Raw genomic sequence first — 23,919 nt, forward strand, 5'->3', positions numbered from 1 at the left:
CACAGTACCAACTCACCACACAGCTGTGACAGGCAAGATACCATGGGAATCCTCCCTGTGGTAAAACCCAGTAAACACTTGTGGAGCAGGGAAATTATTTTACTGCTATTGGTAAATAATCATCATCATTACCATTGCATTATTAATAATATAATCTGCAGCATTGATATTGTATTCAGAGGTTTAAACAGTGTGTGTGTCTTTCAGAAAGACTAACTGACTGTTTCACATAGAAGAAATTCAAAGGTGTGTTAAATGCAGACAAGCATCTTGTTTCTTTTATCATTATTCTTATCATTGTTTTTGTTATTTTCAAGAACAAAACCCCATCTAATGTTGACACAGCTGGCTTCCCAAAGGGTCATTCATCACTTGCCAGAAAATTAATATTAATATTATTTAATATTATTTTTTTAGCATTTGCCTTTATTAGATAGTGAGAGAGGAAGACATGCAGCAAAAAGCCACGGGTCAGACTCGAACCCAGGCCACTACTTTTGGGCCACGTGGCATATCAGTACCTGCTCACTCACTGAGTTACACAGGTGCTCAATTTCTCAATTTTGTCTTGACTGTCATGTGTTTTGACAAAAACATCACCTATGACCTATGTAAATGGTTGGTTCAATAAATGTGAACATTTTTCAAAAATGCACTTCTTTAATCCAAAGCGAAAGGGAACCATTTGTAGGTGTTTATGAGGGTTATTACGGATTAGATTTTCTGGTCTGGCCTGCTTCAGATCACACTGGGCCGGCTACCCATGATCAAAAACTAATTTTACACCCCTGATCTAATTAAATGAAATCATCAGCAGGTTAGAGAAATAATGTAAAAGTGCACAGCGAGATCTGGATTTAACGTGACTTTAGTAAACAAGCTAATCTGTCCTGACAACTCAAAGCATCATTTGGTTGCTTCGAATTTTCTCACAGCCCTTCACACAGGGTCTCCAGGTTACCTACGTCACTAATATGCAGACCTCTTCACCCCTGCTTTCTGTCATCAGTGTTTCTTAAGGGGTCAGAGTTCACATCTTTCACTGGGACCTGTTTATCACAGAAGAGGTTGTGTGATCAAGGCAGAGGGGTAGAGTGCAAGGTGGGGGGAGGGAAGAAGGACTTGTTTTCCAGTGGTCACCTCCAGGAAAGCTCCCAACCAGAGCCAGGCCCATGGGTGAGAGCACTTAAAAGAGGGCATGGTATAAAAAGAGTTGAGGTGCACGACATCGGAGAGAGCGAGAGAGAAGAAGAGCCAGGAAAACCAACTTTTATATACAGAACCGACATCAGTGAAGTCCGAGAAGTCGCCATGGCACTACTGATGAATCAGTGGATATATTTGGTTGCTCTATCACTGACAGTGACCACGAGCCATGCTTTGAGAAGGTAAAAAAAAAAAAAGAATCATTTACATGCCTACCTGATTTGCTTAAAGGATCTAACTCGCTGGATTTCTGCACCAGCATTATAGATAACATTCTGGAGAAACGTAATGACAGTAAACCATAAATTATATAAGGACATGAAAACAAATGTGTTTTATTGATTCATTACAAAAGCTAATGATTTCAGCATTTGGGTTCACATGTGTTTTTGTTCATCTGATTGGCTGGGTGCTGAGAGCATACTGAGATTATCCCCAGACATATGTAATAGATACATAGCACAGAAAATAAACTCCATGTACCTCTTTAACATGACCTTAGCTATCGAGTTTGCTCTTTGCATTCATTCAGAATGTTTCCTCTTTCCTGCTCTGGTTCCAGAATTGCCCTGAAAAAGATGCCATCTATCAGAGAGACTCTGCAGGAGCTGGGAGTTTCTGTAGAGCAGGTGATGACTGAGCTGGCCCAGAAGAGCATAGCTGACACCAACAACGGAACTGTTCCCACGCCGCTAACCAACTATTTGGATGTGAGAAACCTTAATGTGATCCATTGATTAGAGCTACAGATGATACATGTGATAGAAAATGTAGCACTGAAACCACCTGCGTTTTCTATTTCAGTTCTGAAGATAGATACAGACTTTAACCTCTATGATTAAAGGTTTCATCTCTGCTCTTGGATGAGCATTGAGATGTCTTCACGACAACAGCAGATGAACTTGCTTTTGAATTAGCCTCTTGAAATATTCTCTTTTTATGAGTCAGACTTTCCACGTTTCTCTGTCATTGGCCTTAAAAGTGACATTTAACATGTGGGAAAACCTTTGAAAAACTATTCTTTTTTTTCTTTTTTTTTTCTTTTTTTTTGTTTTGTTTTTTTGGGGGGTTTTGTGGTTTTTTTTGCTTTTTTAAAAATTATAAAACACTGGAATGAAAAACTATTCAAACAACAATGACGTGGGACATTTTTCCACTTCCAATAGACGCAGTACTTTGGAGAAATCAGTATTGGCTCTCCGGCCCAGATGTTCAATGTGGTGTTTGACACAGGCTCAGCCAACCTGTGGGTGCCTTCGCAAAGCTGCTCACCGTTCTCCACTGCCTGTTGTAAGTGTACATATTCAAACATTTTTTTCTGAACTTAGTGAACTTAATGAACTGACAATATGCCAACATTAGTTTATGCTCACTGGCCAAAAAAAAAAAAAAAAATAGATGCAATATTTTAGGGAACATTGTTCATTAAAACTTCCCAGGTAAACATTCGCTGTTGGACTTAAATGCTTAAATACTTTCAGTTACTCACAACAGGTATGATGCTTCCAAATCCCGGACTTACATTGAGAATGGAACAGGATTTTCCATCCAGTATGCCTCTGGAAATGTCAGGGGATTCCTGAGCGAGGATGTGGTTGTGGTGAGTTTCAAGTCTGAAACCTACAAATTAAATGGGTTTTGTTTCTTTTTTAAACTTCCTCTTGCACACTACACTTTAAACTTTTGATTAGCAGTGTTTTATTGCTGCAGGTTGGTGGCATCCCAGTAGTGCAAGTGTTTGCTGAAGCCACGGCTCTGTCTGCCATGCCCTTCATCTTTGCCAAGTTTGATGGAGTGCTGGGGATGGGATACCCCAACGCGGCCATTGATGGCATAACCCCAGTGTTCGATCATATCATGTCTCAACACGTCCTCAAAGAAGAAGTTTTCTCCATCTACTACAGCAGGTGGGTATAAGTAAATCAACTGAACTGACATTTTATATGAAAGGCTTTTGCACGAGGAAAAAATAATAATGACAATAATTTAGATGCTGAAGAAAATGTATCAAGCTGTCAATGATATTTATGCTGCAGTGAAAAAATGAACTTGCTGCCAAGTGTTGAATTGATCAATCAGAGAGAAAAACACTATAACTATAAATAATGTCTCGTCAGGACATCTGTTAGATTTTAGGATCACGTTTTTTCAATTTCTGCTTGTTGAGCTGAAAAAGTTAGAATTAGAAGAAAAACCCAAACTTGAAGAAGATCATACGAAATGGATTTGGATCTGTGTGAGACACAAGGGTGTTGTGAGAAAATAGAGAAAAAAATTTATGTGTATTTTCTCATAGTTCTTTGTCATTTATTATACTTGGTTATATCCAGAATAAACCAGCTGAAAAAATATTATGATGTTTTCTTTTACTGTGGGAAGCGCCATACGAAAGAATCAATTTAAGCTAAAAGAACGTCCCATATGAAATGAAATAGTGAAAATATATAATAAATGTTTTGTGTTTTATATGTGTTGGATGTCTCATGAAACATGCATCAACCCATGTTTTACTCATGAAATTTGCCTCTTGCATTTTTATGTAAGATTTAAGAAGTAGGTATAACTCAAATAAACATATTAAAAATTGAGGTGCCTTCATGATTAAGTTGTAAACGATCTTTATTTACTGTCAGAGGGAATGGGATTTTTTGTTATTATTTACAGAAGTTTGCAAAAATCTTGAGCCACTCCTCATCACTCTACATTTTGCCAGGAAAGTGGTAAATATTTGCAGCGTTTGATTGTAATGTAAGACATGTGAAAACCAGTGAGTTTGAAAGTTAATACTGGTATCACCTGTCTTCGTTAAAACAGCCTAAACTCTCTTAGGCAGGATTTTTCTAAGTAGTCTTCAGAAATAGTTCTTCCGGCTTCTTGAAGGATATTTAACGCTCTTTGTAATGGGGCATGGCCTGTGATGCTGTGCAGGTGAGTTCATCTCACCTGCACGGCATCTACAATCACGCCTCGCCGGCATAAAAAGCGGTGCTTGTTGTTGGTAGTTATTGTTGTTATGTACATGTGGCTGGCAGCTGGGAAGCTGCAGCCAGGAAGTGTTAGAACAGCAACCGTGTAATAAGTAATAAAGTAAAGTATGCTGAGAAGCATGGAAATGTCATCAGGTCTGCTGTGGTTTGTTACACTCTTCTTTGGATGTTGGCTACCTTGGCTCCATTTTTGGTCAAAATGTGATTTTTCTGCAATAGCAGTGTGCTTGGGATCAGTGTGATGCTGAAAAATAAAGCCATTGCTAATTAATTTCCAGATGTTAGTGCAACATACCTCAGTCTTTTCTCTGTGTTCCCCTTCTTGACAGCTGTGCAATGACACCATTTCTGATGAGGTTTCCGGGAACGTTAGATGGATCAGATGAAGGTTCAGATCCATCTGTCAGATCCTGTGACAGGTCCTTGGTGTATTTTTTCTTAACGACATGACTTTCAGATCCTGCTTATCTGCTATAGATGTTTTCTTCTTTATGCTTGTTTTTGTTTATGGTTTTGTTTTGTTTTTTAGGTGTGACACTTTTTCTTCTGTCCTCTACTTGTTCAGTTTTCTCACATTTTTTATGGACACACAACACAATACGCTGAGATATTCCAAGTTTTTGGCTACTAGCTCTTTGAGAATCACCTTGTTGCTGAAAAAAAAAAATACTACTTTATGCCTGTCAGACCATTCTGTCTCTGAAATTTTTCACAGATAATGAAATGGGAACAAACTGTGCTTTTGCAAGACGCTTAATAACACGCCCAAAGCTTTGATTGTGATTTGGGTGTGTTCTTTGTTCTGAGTTGTCGGTTATGTGTGTTCATCCCTTGAGTTAGATGCCATTTGTGTGCTTGAATGATTTATAGGTCAGTGTTAAATGGCTTAAAAAACAAACAAATAAAAAAGCAACACAAAAAAACATTCACCTGGACTGAAGCACTGGACTGAAAGTGAGTGAGAAAGAAGCACATGTCCAAAGAAAATTTTTGAAAGATCTTCAGAAATCCTGGAACAATATTGCTCAATACCAATTTCAAAAGCTACAAGAAAGTCTGACTCCTTGGAAACAAAATATAAAGAAATGTGGGGTGGCTCAAGTCTTTTGCACAGTACTGTATTTTTAATATGTGATATAGCTCAGCAACCTGTGTGAACCAGCAAAATTACAATTTCTACTGTCAAAGAGAAAATGCACAACTTTAAGGGTATTTTGTTTATCATTTTCAGGGACCCAAAACGCTCCCCAGGCGGAGAGCTTGTCCTCGGTGGAACAGATCCAAATTACTACACTGGAAGTTTTAATTATATTAACACCAGACAGACAGGCAAATGGGAACTTACCATGAAAGGGTATGATCTTTATTTGCTATCATGTAATGTGTTTTCATGAGTACAAAGGTGCAGCCATTCAGAAAGTACATGTGTTTTCATTTCTACCTCCTCTTTCATTCTTTTAGTGTTTCTGTGGGGAGGGAGATGATGTTTTGCGCAGAGGGCTGCACAGCTGTGATCGACACGGGCTCCTCCTACATCACAGGCCCGGCCTCCTCTGTGTCCGTGCTGATGAAAACCATCGGAGCACAGCTGGATGAAAGTGGCGTAAGCTTTTACACACGCAACACAGTTTCCCACAAAAAAGCATGTTTGCAGAAATTCATGAGTTGTCACCAATTATTACTCTGTTGTTCGCCAGTACAAAGTCAACTGTGATACTGTGAAGACGCTACCCAGTGTCACGTTCCTCCTCGGTGGCCAGGAATACTCGCTCACACAGGAGGATTATATATTATGGGTGAGAGTGTTGATGGATGCTGAACTGTATTAACATAGGCATGCATTGTTCAAACGTAAATCAGTTCATTTACCCAAGTACTACAGCCAAGTACAATGTTGTGGTACTTGCACTTTAGTGACGTATTTCTATTTTTTTAAATAAATTTTTGCAGCACTACGTGTATTTTAATTCTGCTGTTGTGAATTGTAATATTAGGCTTATAAAATATGAAAATTAAGGACCACAACAGTAATCCCTTTATGCAGATAATACTTTTGAGTACAATTTTAATAGTAGACATTTACTTCTAGCACTTTGTTTGGTGTGTTATTGTGTTATAATACATCTGTTCTTTGTGGCTCCAGCAATCACAGATCGAAGGGGAAGTCTGCACCGTTACCTTCAGGGGCTTGGATGTGCCGCCTCCTACAGGTCCCATATGGATTTTGGGAGCCAACTTCATTGCACGCTACTACACAGAGTTTGATCGCCGCAATAATCGGATAGGGTTTGCCACAGCAGTCTGACAGGAATTTAAATATTCACCACATTCTTCTGTTTTCTTGTTGTTTTCGTTGCTGTCTCCCGATGTTTTTAATTTTAGTCCGGGTCTTCCCTTGCTTGTTTTTTACGTGAACACATGACCTGAATAAGTCGTATTAAAGAAATTGTAAGGAATGTCATCCTCACATTTCTTGCATGCATGCATGCATTTCTATTCTATATTTGGGAATCAGTTGCACTAAACCCCTTCTGAAATGCATTCACCAACAAATACAATGTTTCTTTCTGTGTGACTTGCTTCTTGTATTTGTCATACAGCCACAACCAAATTATATATATATTGTTCTGACGAAATAATAAAATTGAAGTTTCAACTTGAGTCTAAATTTGCTGCATTTTTTCCTTCTAGGTCTGGCTAATGCATTATATGACCATGTGGAAGTCAAGGCTGAACTTGGAAACAGATTGCTGTAGCAGATTTAATCAACCACACCGCATTCTTCACAGAAATATTTGTCATTGTCGCTTAATAATATAAGGATGCCTATTTTTAGGTGACTATTAGGTATACAATTAAATGTCAGCCATAGAGTATGCGCTAGAAAGTGTAATGTGAAACCTTGCTCTGTTTCATTCCAGTTATGTCGGCAAAGTGGGACTTTCATTTACGCAACTAAAAGTTACAATAGGAGTGAAACCCGGCTGGCGTCATGTCAGTTAGTTTTCAAACTCAAATCATGCTTTTTCAAGTTTTTCAGCAGTGTACGATCCCTGTCTTTGGGAGTTGCCTTTTTCTGCAGCAAAACAAGTTACTCTGCTTCAGCTGTTTTTACCAGAGTAAATCTCATTTATAAAACGCTCTGAATGACAAAACCTTTGGAGAAAAAAACAAAACAAAATGCCGACCTTTAAGGTCGTTCAACGAGTGAATAAAAAAGGAAGGCATTTCTGCTTGCTTAGCAGACAGAGGACACGCAGATTAAAAAAAAAACATAGATAACAATCTAAAAATGTAGATTTGTCATGTTCTCGGGTCAGATCTTTTTGTTCCACTTTCTCTGAACTGGTTAAGGAAGTCCTCTCATACTACAGCAGAGCGACAGTGGAGTTGTCATGCTTCCTCGCCCCTCACATCCATGAATTGTCTGCTTTGGATTTTATCTATTGATAGAGTGCAGAGAGGCGAGGGTTGATACTGGCACTCGATCAAGAGTCAAAAAACTGCAAAAATGTATCTTTTAGTGTGAGTCAACAACTATCTGAGCTGCAAACCTACTTAAACAACCAATGTTTTGTAAGATGCAATCTATGTTAATCCTACCAAATATTTTTCTAACCGTAAACTGTATAAAACTAAAAACTTAAAATTAACATGCAGGCAGCAATGTTGCTCAAAGAGATCCCATGCTATGGCCATTTACTGTTACGCAATGTTTTTTTGAACTTTCAAAATGAAGACAGGTCTTTGGTATTAGTAACATTAATAGTTTTGTCTAATGTGATACAATAAACATTTGAAAAACAGTTTATCACAAATTAAAATGTACACATTAAACTAAAAGACAGTAGTTTATACATCTGTACTTTTAAGCTAATTCAAGCTCTTTTAAGACACATTTTCTTTCAAGAACTAACCAAGTCTCCCTCGCACGACTTTTAAAGCACATTAGTTGGGACATTAGTATTTAGTGCCATCTTATTATCTGCAGAAAAGCAAAACCATGAAATGTTAGACTCCGGTGGTTATGTGCAGAATTTGTAACCAACAGAGCTGGGATAGCTGCTTCCCTTCATCTAATTGTGTACAATTAACCAATAAGCATTTTCAAAAGGTCAGAGATTCCTGTTATAGCTTAAATTAAGTGATGGGTGATTACCCTTACACACTGGAATTTGTTTAAGACATCATCTTTTCCTTTCAGCAGTGGGAGTTTGTGTTCCAAAAGGGAATATCAGTTCAAAGTGAGCCTTTTAAATTTAAGAAATGTCTGCAGCTGGTGCAGTAATTATTGATGTAATTTTAGAATTGACAATAACCCAACCCACCCTTGAAGTTTCATCCTGGTGTGCATTTAAGAAAAGGAAAAAAATTAAATAAATTACATATGGTATAACCTTCGTAATTCTACTGTTGTATTTTTTCATGCAGGATCCTCCATATTTTATATTTACCATACACCAAACAACTCTCATAAAAAAAAACCTATTGATGTTGACAATATGGATAGTGTTGTGCAATGTCTTGCTCCTTCCCAGCTAATGAAATGTTATTGCTGACCAGACCTGCCCTTTTCAGCCTCCTCCCTAGCAGAATGCAGCCACACTGGAAAAAAAAGATGCTTCTCACGAGCTGGGCAAAGAGGTTAGACGCTATGGCCAAGCTCCCCAGATCTGAGCTACTGCTATGTGCACCAGAACAAGCCAGATGCACTAAGCTCATATCTGCAAGCATCTGCTACCACCTCCCAGTATCTGGACACTACTACCCACAGGACAACACTATAGAGAACCAGCGTCCACGTTCCAACAGGTGAGACTTCCCTTAAGTCTTGGTTTTAGCATTGTGGGTAATCAGTGTTTGGTGTTTACATGGTTAGTCCCAGTTTGCTTAGCAACAAAAGTTTCCCGGTGCTGCAAAAAGCAATGTACCCTTTAACACAAAGTGATTCAAGATAAGCACAAGAGGAAAGTCACTGAAATAGATTAAATAGAATTTTATGAAAATAAATTAACAAAAACATTTGGTGGGTGGAAGAGTGGAAGAGGGAGGCCAAGTGAACATATGGTACAGCTTTTATAGGCTGGAAAGGAGTTCAATCTCTGACATCCGCCCACCACTACAACAAATCAAAAAGTTGTTTCTTCATTACAACTCAAAAAACACACTGCCTGCAGTTGGAAAACAAACCACAGTCTGTTTTGCCAAAATTCCAGCAACCAAAACAAACTGGAGTTAATACATGAGCACTAAACTGAAATAACATACCCAAAGGTTTCGCTAAAACAAGCCTCACTAGCCAACCAAAAAGAAAACCAATGGAAAATCTTGCATAAAAATCTAAACCATGGGACTAACTGAAGTTCTTGAGACCCATTTTTGGTCAGAACTACAGGCCAACCAAAAACTGGCAACCTTCTGGAAATGCTCTCTAGACAGTAGGGTTGCCAGAAAAAGAAAAGATACTCATACAGACCATCAGATTAGACACTCATTTGCAACAGTATCAATACCAGTTGTGCTGTGTTCACCTCCTTTGGTTGAAAATCAAATTATTTTGAAATGTTTTTAGTGGTCTTTAATGGTCTTAAAACTGATGATGATTTACGTCATAAATAATGACACACTGCTATTTCATGTATAAACTGCCTTTATACTTTAAAAGTATCATTACTGGTATAAGCAGTTTGCAGTTTGTAGCATTGCACAGCTCGACTTCACACAGTACTACTTCAGATAGGCAAGTGCAAAGCCCCTCCCCCCACTAGCAGCCAAACACAGGAACAGTAGTGCAACAACACTAGCCAAGAATCTTAAAGAACCCCTGGGTTTTATGAAGAATTTCAAGAGGCCAATAAGGCTTCTTTTTCAACATTGAGCATTAAGCATTTATCATAAACATTAACCTGGCCAGTGCACATTAAAAATAGCCGTTAAACTCTTAGCAATTACCTTATGGCAGTTTTGGCCACATTAGCTGTCTGTTAAGATATCATAAACAAAGCAGCTAGATAACAATAATAAAACTGTAGGAGCTATTAATTTAACAGGATAACATAATTATTTATGTCTAAAAAAATTTTATTAAGCACCAGCATTATGGACAAGTCTTGGGGGTTCAGGCACATCATAAAAACACAACTAACTTATGTTACATTAAGTTAGGAGAAAAGATTTAAAAAAAACCCAATGCTAATTAGTTACTGTAGCCCAAGCAAGAAATAATTATTGAGATATTCCACAATCAATTCTTTGTGGCAGAGAGGAAGCATTTAGGAACAATAACAACTCAGCTAAGAAGTGGTTGATCAAGCAAAGTGACAGAGCAGCAGAGACTGCTGAGGTGCACGTTGATTAAAAGTCGCCAGCCCTCTTCTAACTCGGTAACTTCTAAGGCTCAAATGTCCTCTGGCATTAACATCAGCTCAAAAACTGTGTGCTGGGAGCTTCATGGTGAAGCCACTCCAGTAGGTGTAATGTGAAGATACTCTAATCCATGTGGTGTAGTTTTAAAGCATGGACTTTCTTAAAAATTGCAAATGACAGCATGGATGCACTCTTTTTTTTACTTTTGTTTGTATTTTTTATTTTATTTTTTGCAGAATAGTAAAGTGACTTGACCCAAATGCCCAACCCATCAAAGTTGTTTGCCTGTCAAGTTCAAATACTCTGTGCCAACAGTGGTGTTGTGTTCCTCTTGAACTCCCAGACTGAATCTGAGAAAGAAACCTACCCTTTCAACTCCATTTGCTAAGCAATGCAATATGGTCCGAATTTGCTGAAAGCATAGAAAGTAAATAGGGCTGTAGTGGTATACATTTGCACATAGCAGTGTTATTATGTTCTTTTTTTCTTTTTCTTTTTTTAAATATGCACATCTTAATTTACTCATTTTTCCTCCTGTGATATTGAACATAGCATTAAGTATTGAGGATTTCCTGGAGATTGGTATCACCTTTGAAATTCTAGTATCATGAAAGCCCTACTCTAGAGACAATGCCATGTTTTGAAATGAAAAACATCTTGTTTGGCCTCCTGTATATCAGCCACTTCAGCCTACAAAGAGTAGCTCATGTAAAGCATAATGTAGCCATAATCATTCAAAAAACCATACCAAAGAAAACTGGGACTTATACTGCATTCTTCCAAGATCAACCATAACTAAGTCAATAAAGATTAAAGTATCCACCCCCAGCGCCCAACAGTTCTGGGAACTGGCCCAATTTTTCTTTTTTTTCAAACCCTTGACTTAAAATCTGTAGATCGCTCCACAGAGGTCCTGTTTTGTCCCCTTGTACTCGTGCCTTGGCAATGCATGCTGGATCTTTTCCAGTAAGTCAAAACAGCTTCAACCTTCCAGTTGATTTTAATGTTCGGGAAGCAGATTAAATTTGAGTGAGGAAAATATAGCAAGTTGGCTGGTGATGAGTGAAGACTGTCTGGCCTGCTGTGTTTTAACACACCACAGTTTAGATTATTACAGAAGAGGGCTGACAACATAACCATGGGGTGTGAATTCACAATTGGCAAACTTGATTGGTCTGAGGACAGTGAATGAACCTTTATTGGGTAGCTCAAGCTATCTCAGTTTTAATATTTGTTAATTTGGTAAAAAGGATTTTACTACTTGCCTGCTGAGGCTTTGGTGGACGTTTCTGCTGAGACTCTGGTTGTCTATAAGTGAGTGGCTTCCTCACTTCCAATACATGTACTGTTTTTCCAGAATTTTGCCTCTGGCATATGCTCTCCGTACATAATAATTATAAAACACTAAAACTGAAGCTAACATGATTTAGACTAAACATTTTTAAACAATAAAAATTAAACTGAAACAAGAAAATCTGGAAACTAACTGAAACTAATCTGAAAAGCTGAAAGTCAAAATTTAATAAAAAAAAATAAAAACTATTGAAAAAATACAAAACTATAATAACTCTGGCTAGGGCCACCTCCAAGACGATGGGGAGGGCGTCTCTTAATCTAAATGGTTTCTTTCCAATGCTGATTGAATTGTATAAAGTGACAGTACATTTCTCAGGCTGATAGCAGGAAGAGGAAGGCGTTTATGACATTAGATGTAAGCATGTGAGAAAAATGTAAAATCTTCCCGTGGCATTGAATTTCGAACCACTCTTTTTTCTTCTCCCTTTCTTCCTCGTTTTCCCTTCAAAATAGAGCTCATAAAAGCATTTATGTGAATGTGCTTCTCCCTTGGTTTAGGTTCGGGCTTGGAAAAATGTGACGTTATTTTAAAAAGGAGTTTTGGATTCCTCAAGCATCATGAAACATCACCTGCTTCTGACAACCTCTGCCCCAAATGATCGTCAGAAAAATTCTCCTTGAGTGCTCAGAACATCTTGTTTTTCTTTGCTCGCATTTGCTCAGTTGGGTCCACTCACTCACAGCCTGTATTTCCCGAGGAAAAACTATGATCACTTTTCAACCCGCTTCAAGCATTTCGACAAGAACAGATGTTAGTATGCACCTCAAGCTCACAGAATTTTCTTTGCCCGTTTAGTTTTAATATTTACATGTAATGTTTTAGTCAGATATGTTAAAATACAAAAAAATGAAATTGTTAAGAAACGTCAATTGATCTGTAGTCCCCAAAACATTGGTCTTCAGACTCAGGAATGTGTATCTTGTCCCACATAGTGAGGTGGGAGGTCTTTAAAAGGGCTGTCCATCAGCTGAAACAGTCTCAGTTTGAACTCACACTGTAGAGGGGGAACACATCAAGCAATGCTTTGAAGAACAGCGCCACATGACGAAGTGTCAAATTTACTTAATAACAGATTCCTTTCGGTGGAGTGGAGGTGAATTTTTGAAAAGGATCTCTTTGCTTCAATGTGTCTGACAGAGGAGTCTGGTGTTTTCCATTGTCAAACACGTACCAGATGACCATCCTTGTGTCCACGCTGATTCAGAGCAAAGCTAAGGTAGGTGAGAACATTTCTCTAATCAGAATTTTTTCAAAAACACCGCTACTACACTGAGCGCAATGCTTGCGTTAGTCTCTATATGAAGTTATCTGCTTGATCATTCTTTGCTGACCTACATAGAGATATCTTGGACACCATGGAGAAAATTAATCATGTGATAGATGACATTTACATCATGTGCTCCTGCATTTGCCAAGTACCAGTCCCATTAATAGTTTTATTTAATATCATTAATTTAATCATTAAGTATTTATGCTGGTTACTATTATTAGTATGGCATGTTAGTCTTTAACGTACCATCCCACTTTACTGTAAAAGTAACTCTGTTATTATTATTCAGCATGTTGCTTTAAATCTACATCAAAGCATCAAACTTAAAACTTTGATGGCACGGAACTTATTTTTCCTCCTGGTCCTGGCAATAATTCTTTCCTGCCATGTGCACTGATTTAGTGCTTTGTAGTCCAGAAAACCAAGTAAGAGTTAAACTCAACAGCTCAAAATTGTATTAGGAACAGAAAACCAAATATAAAAAGATTATTTCTTGTCTCTGCGGCTTTCAAAGAATTGTCTTTTGTGTGTGAATGTGTGCGTGAATGGGTGGATGACTGGATATGTAAAGCGCTTTGGGGTCCTTAGGGACTAGAAAAGTGCTATATAAATACAGGCCATTTACCATTTACCTTAATTCATCTCAGAAGTTGACTGGAGACAAATAAATCTTGTTTTATTGTTTCATTCACTTCCCTCTATCTTGACTATTTATTGCAAAAGCTGCATCAAACTTTAGGAGCCAAGTGAGTCAAAGAGGTACCTATGAAATGCCTTTCTGTGTAATCATTTAGCTTTTAGTGTGAAGAACATGTGCTTATCACCATGTTTTAATCCTTAGTGGAAGCATTAATTCCATCTGGAGCCCATTTGACTGTTACTGTTGCCAAAAGGTGCTTGGTAGCAGACATACATCAGCTACAGTTGGATCCTGTGCACATTGTTCTCCCTGCTTAGGCTTCCATGGTAGAGGGCAGTATTTGACCAAAAATTGAGGTTATCCACCCCCACGCCACAGTCCTCCACACTTACTTAAACATCAGTCACTAGTAGTGTTGCAGCAAGGAATCACTATGCATTCCTCTCAAACTCAATCTGAAACCTGATATTTTATCTGAGCTGAGATCCAGATGACGGCGTAGAGCAGTTAAACACAAACACTGTGTTTTCTGGAAAGAAAGTATTGCTGTTACGTTTCGAATGTAGATATTTTGGATGGAAAGAATTACTACTGTTAAATTTTTATAGCTCAATTAGGTGGAAATTCAACTTAGGTTTGCTTTGAACTTATTCTTTTCTTGGAAATAATTTTAGATTAGCACAACTTGGGAGGGGTCACTGAATTGGACTGCTACAGGGTGAGGAGTACATGCATGTTGAAATGTTAAGGAAAGGCTGCCCAGAATGTTGTTGTGGTTTAGTTGTTTTTTTCGAGTGTATTATTCAGTTTAGGTTTTTTTTTCACACTGTCTACAAGGACTGTCTGCTTGAGTGGGTTTTTTTAGTCTACAGATAGTACTTCTAATGGGTTTTTGTAGTTCTCATGAATACACTATGTGGTTGTGTTAGTTGCAGGTAAAGTGTCTGTGTATGATAATGTTCCTGAGCTTCCCTCTGACTATGGCTGAGGTCCCTGGCCCATGCAGACACTCCATCACTAGGGAACACCTGCTGACAGTTAGGCAACTGGTAGGTGTTGAAACAACATTAAAGCAATCACCCTGCACGTCCCAGGCTGAGATGTTGCAATTGTTGTTTCCGCAGATGGATAACCAGTTAAGAAGTGGGTGTTCAATAAACTACACATTCATAGAACGGAGGAGTTTGGTGGGTAATATAACCTTATGCAACTGTTTTTCCCCAAACACCTTTGATTTAGGTTTTCCATTAACTGGTTTGTGCTTTTCGTGTTTATTACCTTGTGTTCTGATTTCCAACAGAGCAAATGTTGCTTTGTAAAAGCTGCATTACCTTGGATACTGGAGCTCCTTACGACCCACTTCAAATACATTCGGGGTTCAGTAAATGATGGCTATGTTCAGTCCCTGAGGGCGCTCATCCTCAACATCTATTCTCAGAAATGTGTGCCTTGGATTAATGAAGAGATTGAGGTCAGCGTGAGTTTCCGAATGCTGAACTTGCAGCCTGTTTCTTTTATAATGTCATATGAAGATGACAAATCATATGAATAGTGTGAGCACATGAATCTGCAGTACCTTAAAGACATATGAAATACTTGTTTCTTCGAATCTGCTTCAGGATAAACCAGAGAGTTTTGAAGTGCTCTACAGAGGGTCTCCTTCGGATGCATTACAGAAGGTCTTAGAAGTCTTAATGGTTTACTGGGAGCTGGTAACGACGAGCGATGCACCGGTTGACTGGAGGTGCCAGCATGAATACACAGAAACCTTTGGCTCTACCACAGAGTTATACACAGAGTTATACACAGAGTCAATCACACAACACTTTACAGGTGAGAATCTCAATTTTTTGGGTAGTTTGTGATGAAACACTCAGATGTCTGCGGCAACTGCAGAGATCACAAATCGTGTGTCCTTTCCTACAGACAGTTATGACAGAGATTCTGTGCAGGGCTCTCAGAGAGAACCAGTCAGTGACCTGTACAAGCTGGGTTTCATCATCGCATCTATCTGTGGAGGACTGCTGTTCATTCTTACTCTCTACTGCCTCATCACACACAAGGTATCCGAGCTTCTGTTTTTGTTTTAATTTACAAGATCGCATGTGCCCTTGTCAAGTTAGCCAGGCATTCAAGTCATATTGCAAATGAGTAGACTTTGGCAGTCAGCTCTGTTCTCCGGGGCACTCCTTTTTTGCAGAAGCACCGGCCCTCTCTCACTAATAAATACCGTGTAGGCTGGCACCTACTTTGCAGCAGCACATGCACAAAAATACACAAATGCAAGCATTGCATTTATGGATTTGAGGGTATTTAGTGCAGTCAGCTATAGCTTGAGAAGCTGAATGATTTAGAGTACACTGATTTTTAGCTGGCTGAGGCTTACAATCTATAGTGACTTTATTCACAGACTCTAAGTCATGACTTTAACATAATGCTGGTTTTAACCTTCACTCATTCCTTCAAAATGCAACAAATGCATTTTGGAAAAGGCTGAATAGCTTATTAAAAACTCTCACACACACACAAAGTTTAATAAGAAATCCTATAAAGCAAAGCAATGAAATGGCATGCTAAGAACACTGAAAACAATAATATGCTAATAAGACCTCTAACAGAACAGCGTTTAAGTCAAAAGAGATAAAATACTTTACAGTGAAGGTTTATTGTCTCTCAAGTTACAAAAGCACAAAAGTGTGAAATACATAGGCTTTTCCCCCCCTAAGACTCGACATATTTTTCTGCATTTGGCCCAGAACTATAAATGTTTGGCCACCCATGCTCTATAGCTTTCTTGCAGTCGACATGCGTTTTGTTTTTACATTGATTCTGTGTGGAAATCAAACATGGTCACAAAGCACTCTGCTTCTTACAGGCAGCAGCTGTCAAGAATGTATACTCAAGGGAAAACCGTGAATGGTTTAGCTCTTGAGGAGAGTCTAAAACTGGAATGATAGTTGACAAAGATGTTTTTGCTTAGCGTCATGTGTCATGTTAGACAGACTCAATTTTATTAATCCTTGCAGAGAATTTTACAGTCACATTAGACCTCCACAGTGATAGGATAAAGGCAAACAAATGGTATTAATTTAAGTAGCTCTTTCAAGTCCATATGTAATTCTTATCAGTATTTTGATTTGACAATTATTACTAAGAAGCTGATTCAGAATCAGATTGATTAATCCAACTTCAGATTTGATGTTTGATGTCCGATATCAAATCCAACATCAGACAGACACTGAGGTTTTTAGGCAGTGACACTCACCAGTAATTGCTAAACAAATAAGGAATGTGTACCAGAAATTACACTGAATGCTGCAGCTAATGCATTTAAAAGGAAAAAAAAAAGACAAATAGATGAAAAGAGACCAGACAGCATGAGAAAGTGGAACTGACTTCTGACTTCTCTTCCAGGAATTAATGATTTTGCATGGTTGTTTAGCTAATTACATGTGGTGACATGAGTACATGCAGCAGACTATTAGGGATCTTGCATGGCTGGCGGTGAGTGCAGAAACATTGACATTGACAACTGGTAACCTCAGTGAAGTGCTGTATGTGTTGGACAGTTGTGGAACGCTATTTTTAACCAACTAACCGCATTTTGGAGCTTGGACCTTGTTCAGCTTTTTTTTTTCTTTTTTGAACCTCTTTGATACATGGATGCAAAGTTATTTCACCTTGAATTGTAGATTAGTGAATATAAATCACCATGCCTCATTTTAAAGGTGCTTATACTGTTTGTAGTGTAGGCTGTTTAATTACAGTATGCAGCTTTTCTATAATGTTTTACTGGGGAAAAAACTGTCAAGGCAAATAAAGTGAAAATAAAGTCAGATGTTCAAGGATTTTATAGGCTGTCATAGCTTGCTGAGCCACATGGCTTAAACTATAGCTTTGTTGTAAACAGTAATATAAGCATGCTCTGTCCACTTTTTAGAAAGTATGGTAGTTCTGATGTAAAGCTTTGCTTGATTCAAACCTCCAACTGCATAAATAAAGATCCAAACAGGAGACAAACATACAGCTGTTTTTAGCAACCAAAGCTAAACAAAATGTCTCTCAAAAACAGTCTTCCTCAAGTTGATCAAAATCCAATGAAAATATGTTTGACTTCAAAAGATCATTTTGGCTACAATTCTGGTAAATATGATTTGTGACCTACCTTGGGCCACCACTCACCACTTGAGAACTAAGATCTACTGTAGCTTTGCTTTGTCTACAGGGATGAGATAGACAGTAACATAAACATTACATTCCCAAAGCCTTAAACCTAATAAATCGCTGTAAAAAGACTATAAGTTACTCAGCTGAGGAGCATGGAGGCTGCAGTGGCGTTTTTTAATTTATAGCAGTAAGATTGGATTTGAAAATGTAATAGTGGAAGTTTGGAAGGTGGAAAAGATATTGTATCACACATAGAAGCTTTGTGTAGCACTTGTATACTCAAATTTTTCTGCACAGTATCGTTCAACTTTATCAATTTAATGTAAAATACGTGAAAATACAGCTGTTGTATCTTTATGTGTATACAATCCTGTCCTGCATTATTGTTTGGGAGTCTCCTGTAGCCAATTTGCATAGAAAGTTTTTTGTAATAACATTTGCTGATAAATAGCCGTTTTTGCATAAGCCACTTCAATAATATAACCTGGAAGTATACATCTGTTTTCCAGCAATGTGGTGCTAGTAACCTAACAAGGATTTGTTTTACACACTTTTAGAAGCTAATGATAAAAGTATAGAGGGTGTCTCTCTCCAAGTGTTTGTGCTGTTTGCACTGGAGTGGAGACTGACAGGTTACAGCTCTGTCTTCCATTATACTTTTGGGAACCTCAAGTAAGACTGCATTCGGAGAACAATGTGCTCTCTTAGGATAATAGGGTACAAGAAGTTGTTAAGATGTGATGGCGCATGATCAAAGATTTAAATAGCATTTCTGGATTTTAAAAAGGGGTGGCAAGAGGGTTCCTGATTTGAACCCTTAGTCAGCTGTGGCCTTTGTGGCTTTTCCATGTTCTCTTTGTACCTTTGTGTGGGCTTCATCAATAGTTTGGTTTCCACCCACATTGCAATAACTGGTATCTAATAAAGATAAGTTAATATTAGGGAAAAATATCAGCTAGTTTTAAGTAAGAATTTTGGATTAGCTGAAGGCTTGTGAGAGAACTTTGAGGACATTTGATTGATGATTAGAACAACCCAGCCTATAGGTAAAATGTGATGTTTTCAGCTCTATTACTTAGTTTTCTCTAACACAGGATTTTCTTAATTTTTATATGATATAAATGAAAGAAGTGATTTATTTAATGGGTCTGTTTAGACACATTTTTAATCTGGTCTGGCTTTTCTGATTAAGCTAACTGGGTAACAATTAGGCAGCAATTGATATGAATGCAGTGTTTTCTAATAGTGTTGCCTAACCCACATAGCGGAAATTGCAATGGCCCAGATCTGGGCCATTCATGTGCTTGAATGACGGCCCTTTGGTGGCCCAGATCTGGTTTGCCAGAGGTGGCCCACACATGGGCCAGCGCAAGGCCAGTTACAGACACACTGCTGGTCCTGTACTGGCCCAGAACAGTTTCAGCTCTGGTCCCAGATGTCAGCCTAATGTGTACCTTAATCAAGCCATGTAACAACAACATGTGCCAGAACATAATAGTGCAAAAGTAAGAAGCCGGAACTCTGTTGAGACAGTGAATGGATTGATTCTTATATAGCGTATTTGTACTTGCTCTATACAAGATGCCACATTCACCCAATCAAACACTTTCTGTAAAGCGAGTGTTTCCTAACTACATTCATACACATTCACATTTTCGACATGCAGACTGGCGAAACCAGGGATCAAACCGCTAACCTTCCGATTAGTAGGGTTACGTCCTGAGCTACAGCCACCTAGTGGTAAGCATGAGTAAACCCTCACTAGGTTTTGGATAAAGTGTACACTCACAAACCTGTCAAAACTGCATTTGAAACGTTGGCTACCATAGCAGTATAGTATTGCAACATTTGGGATTTGGGTCTTCTAACTAAAATAATAAAATAGGAACATAAATAGTGCCATCATTGCCAGACCTGGGCCACATCTGGTTGACATACACCCTGCCATGAGTCACCAGTCAGTCAGAAGTGCCAGGTCTATGACCCTGGGCCACATAAACCAAACCACAATTGGGCCAGATGTGGCATGCCATCACATAAACAGTGCCATCTAACCCAGGCCTGGCCCATAAGTGGATGACATAGCACTTAACATGCCAGAAGTCAGCCAGCAGTGCCGCCTTGACACCCGAACCGGGGCAGACATATCTGCTATGTGGGAAGAATCCTGTAGAACTTCACGACTCTCCATTTGTATATACAAACTGTAATCTATCAGACAAATATGATCGCAACCAACACAGCACATTCAGTATCTTCTAGTATTTGTAGGAAAAAGTTTGTTCAACCATATTAAATGATGCACTGAAGTTAGGAAAGAGCCCAGACTTTTCCATTGTCTCAGCCCATCAGAATATCATTAGTAACCTTCGCTAGCATTTTTCCTGTGTTTTATAGACACATATCTTTGGGTTTGCATAAGGAAGAATGTATTTGTATAGTGCTTTACTAGTCCCTAAGGACACCAAAGCACTTTATACAACCAGTCATCCACCCATTCACACACTGGTGATGGCAAGCTACGTTGTAGCCCCAGCCACCCAGGGGCGCAACGAGGCTGCTGGACACTGCCGCCATCGGGCCCTCTTACCACCAACGGGTGAAGTGTCTTGCTGAAGAACACAACGACCGAGACTGTCCAAGCCGGGGCTTGAACCGGCAACCTTGCGATTACAAGGCGAACTCCCAACTCTTGAGCCACGATCGCATTTTATTCAGTGTAAAATGCAGTGCCGCCTGTTGCGGTAACCACATATGAAAAAGGGAGCAGCCAATAGTAGCTTCTTAATCAATGGTGTTGGGTCTAAGGGGACTGAAGTAAATATTTAGGTTATCTCACAGATATATACAGCAATTCATGAAAACATTATTTCTCAAAGTTTAAGGAGGTTTATGCCAAATTATGCCAGCAACACCACAAAAAATGGGCACAATCAGTCACACTAAAAGCAAAGAAGTTCAGTTGTAGACACAAAAAAGTTAGATGAATTCAGTAAAGGAAAGTTCAAAGACAGGTGCTTCAGTGCTTCCTTACTTGCCTTTTTTGCATAGGAGCTTCTGGGCTTTCCTTTACAAAATGAAAGAGCAGAAAAGCTGCCACAATTCAAAGCATTTGGGGCACTAAATGACACCTATCCCAGATGTCATTTGGTTGAGTTAAACCTTGGATCAACCAGTCCAGGACAGAAAAACAGATACAGCCAAGAATCACCTATTAACTGAGCAAGTCTTTGAACTGTGGGAAAAAGCTGGAGTACCTAATAAGGCACAGAGAGAGAATGCACACAGTAGTGTCAACCACTGCACCATGGTGCCACATATAATACCAAGTTTCAGAAAGGGAAGCATGAAATGTGGTATTTAACCATTAGGGAGCAAAATAACATTTTGGCTGTTTTCTTTTTGCTTTGAACAAATATTTGTTGTCTGTTGAAAAGTGGGAGGCTGAACTTCTAATGTTCTTCTAATTACCAAATTTGACTGTCACAGTGGATCACGATGAAATATCTAAAAATATTCCCAGGACAGTCATCTTGGAATGTGCTCCACAACTGGAACAGAACTTCTGGCCATACTTAGAAGGATGCCAAAAAGGAAGTGAGAGCTAATCTTCGCAACTGTTTTGCATACTGACAGGAACCTTGGTGTGTTTCATTACTTGGGGTTGTTAATCAAAAACGTATCTTTTTCTGTTAGTCTTTATTCTCCTCCTTCTAACAAGACCACTTCAAGCAGTGGAACTGATTTTATCTCTTATGACTTGACATTGTAGTTCCCAGAAAAAGCTCTGAACCCTTTGGAATTAGGAGAATTTCTGTGTTGACTACACACAAAAATGTGGTCTGATATTAGTTCATCTTAAAGGTAAACTAATAATGAACAAAGAGTTGTACTTTTCATGTCTTTATTGAACATAATGAGCAATCAAGCACAGTGAAGACTGAAAATACTCTGCTACAAACTGTTGAGCTTCAGTAACTTATATAAACTTCTTTTCTCCGTTACATGGTGCTCAAAGTGGTTTAAAAGACTTAAGACAACAGTGAATACATGTTGTTCTATTTCTCCTAAAAAAAGCTGTTTAAATGTTCCCACATGGAATTGTTCCCTCAATGGACGCAATGCCCTAAGGGAGCAAAGCAGCCCAAAACTACAACGGTGCCTCCACCATGTCTAACATCTGGGAGACATGGTGGAGGCCTTGTTGTGTGCTGTAGTGCCTTTTAAAATAAAAATAAAAAATAGCACTGTGTAAGTCCTATATTTGCTCACATAAGACATTTTTTCTCTTATTGTGAATTGATGAACATCAAGCTTTTCAGACACACTTCTGTAGCCTTACTAAGTGCATCTTCACAATATTTCTTCTAAAGTTCTGTGAAAGTTTCTACAATTGCGGCATGATTCACAATGCAATCCTTCTTGAAAAAAGTAGTGAACCATGAACAAGACTTTGCATGCCTCAAACAACCCACGCATCTCATCTTCTTGAAGAAGTTTTTGAATAAGTCACATTTTACAAGCTGGCAATGTGAGTGATTATGCAGTGTTTTCAATAAAGACAGGTCCAACTGTTTGTATTATGTGTTCAGATATGTTGATGTGTAAAAAATGTGCTTTTTTTTTCCCAATACAGAAAACTTACAACCCTTATGGATCAAGATTACAAACAAACGCAAGGTGAGAATATACGGATTAATTAAGCAAAAAGACTGACGTTGCGTTTTTTTACTGAAATGACGCTAAAGCATGCTTCTGTGGTCTTATTAAAGCACAGACCTGCAGGACATAGAAATTGAGGGACAGTAATGTGAGTATCCTACTGGCCTATAAAGCATTGCTAACAGTTAAGCATCTGGAGCTGTTTAAATGCGTTAAACAAATGCATTGTGTGCAGCAGTATAACTGCACATATGTCTTTATGTATTTTCAGTATTGTTTTCTCTCTCCAGGTAGTCACTGCAGCAGCAGACAGAGCACTTGTGAACCTGAGTTTTTGTGTCAGTATGTGTGTAATGTATCATGCACACCTTTTGGATAAGAAGCTTTGCTTGATCTGAGACCAAAGATGGAGCTTATTGTTAATAATGTGGTATGTATATTATGTTTATGCATTTTCTATTGCAGATAACTTTTTAAGTTCACAAAAAAAGTGTTTTTTAAAGCAGTTATGTATGTTGAATTATGTGTTTCTATTTGCTACAAGTTAACATCATGTTTTTAATGTTATTTGCCAAACATTTCCAAGAATTATTTATTATCGTCACTTTATTCAATCACTGTATTGGTAATAAAAGTTAACCATCGATAACCAGCTGAAACTTTATTTAGCTAACCAGCTGTCCAGTTCATAACTGAACACAGTACATTCACATCTAAAGAGCGGGTCATGTTCTCATTAAAGGATTTATAGCCACTTCATAGTGTCCACTGTTGTACATTTTGTGTTGGAATTTTTTTTCTCTTGCAAAAACTTGCAAAGTTTATCAATCTAAAAAGTCTTTACATAGTTGCTCTTTTGTTAAGAGAATTCGATTTTTTATGTGATTGTTTTTTTTAAGTATTTCAAAACTGTACAAACAGTTTCAATATGACTTCTGTACAATAATGTGTTGTTGGTTACGAGAATAGTTAGGAAATTATTACAATAGATGCATATCACTGCTGCAGCTTCAAAGGAAATGTGTTTTATTACATATGGAGGTGACAGATTTTAGTGGGAATAATAACACAATTTATTCATACGCACGCATTACAATCATTACTGCATGGTAATGACAAATAACTGGTTATAATACTGAGAAAACAGAAAGGCTTTGTGCACGTGGGTTTCTCTAATGCTGTCAGTTGCTTGTATTCACTTGTATTTACTCCATGATGGTCAGGCCAAATGTTTTATTTGTGTTAATAAATACTTTAATGGTTT

The 23,919-nt window shown here is 38.3% G+C and overlaps 2 protein-coding genes across 5 annotated transcripts; both read left to right on the plus strand.

Annotated features, from left to right (window-relative positions):
• The first annotated feature begins 1,177 nt into the window (after window positions 1-1,177).
• Window positions 1,178-6,842, plus strand: ren (renin). Its single transcript, XM_085393276.1, has 9 exons — window positions 1,178-1,388; window positions 1,769-1,916; window positions 2,373-2,496; window positions 2,688-2,806; window positions 2,917-3,113; window positions 5,425-5,547; window positions 5,655-5,796; window positions 5,891-5,989; window positions 6,337-6,842. The coding sequence occupies exons 1-9, from the start codon at window positions 1,312-1,314 to the stop codon at window positions 6,496-6,498; spliced, it is 1,191 nt and encodes a 396-aa protein (XP_085249402.1). The 5' UTR covers window positions 1,178-1,311; the 3' UTR covers window positions 6,499-6,842.
• A 6,082-nt stretch (window positions 6,843-12,924) lies between these two features.
• Window positions 12,925-23,590, plus strand: csf1b (colony stimulating factor 1b (macrophage)). Of its 4 annotated transcripts, none has more exons than XM_085393766.1 (9): window positions 12,925-13,132; window positions 14,756-14,875; window positions 14,951-15,013; window positions 15,127-15,297; window positions 15,446-15,659; window positions 15,753-15,889; window positions 22,630-22,673; window positions 22,766-22,803; window positions 22,946-23,590. In XM_085393766.1, the coding sequence occupies exons 1-8, from the start codon at window positions 13,091-13,093 to the stop codon at window positions 22,800-22,802; spliced, it is 828 nt and encodes a 275-aa protein (XP_085249892.1). In that variant the 5' UTR covers window positions 12,925-13,090; the 3' UTR covers window position 22,803; window positions 22,946-23,590. The 4 variants fall into 4 exon arrangements, with proteins under 4 accessions (XP_085249892.1, XP_085249893.1, XP_085249895.1 ...); XM_085393767.1 differs by having other exon boundaries at window positions 22,950-23,590; XM_085393769.1 differs by having other exon boundaries at window positions 22,771-22,803.
• Window positions 23,591-23,919: the final 329 nt, after the last annotated feature.

Source organism: Rhamphochromis longiceps, linkage group LG20 (assembly GCF_057381845.1).
Source record: "Rhamphochromis longiceps isolate RC_006_pf linkage group LG20, R_longiceps_female_GT1.1, whole genome shotgun sequence".
NCBI lineage: Eukaryota > Metazoa > Chordata > Actinopteri > Cichliformes > Cichlidae > Rhamphochromis > Rhamphochromis longiceps.

What these genes read in the sequence shown, in the direction of transcription:
- ren (XM_085393276.1), top strand. Translation starts at nt 1,312, where the DNA reads ATGGCACTACTGATGAATCAGTGGATATATTTGGTTGCTCTATCACTG. An exon ending in ACCGTTCTCCACTGCCTGTT is followed by an intron (nt 2,497 to 2,687) that starts GTAAGTGTACAT and finishes AAATACTTTCAG; the next exon opens with TTACTCACAACAGGTATGAT. An exon ending in TGAGCGAGGATGTGGTTGTG is followed by an intron (nt 2,807 to 2,916) that starts GTGAGTTTCAAG and finishes TTATTGCTGCAG; the next exon opens with GTTGGTGGCATCCCAGTAGT.
- csf1b (XM_085393766.1), top strand. Translation starts at nt 13,091, where the DNA reads ATGACCATCCTTGTGTCCACGCTGATTCAGAGCAAAGCTAAG. An exon ending in TGCTGACAGTTAGGCAACTG is followed by an intron (nt 14,876 to 14,950) that starts GTAGGTGTTGAA and finishes TTGTTTCCGCAG; the next exon opens with ATGGATAACCAGTTAAGAAG. An exon ending in GGATTAATGAAGAGATTGAG is followed by an intron (nt 15,298 to 15,445) that starts GTCAGCGTGAGT and finishes AATCTGCTTCAG; the next exon opens with GATAAACCAGAGAGTTTTGA.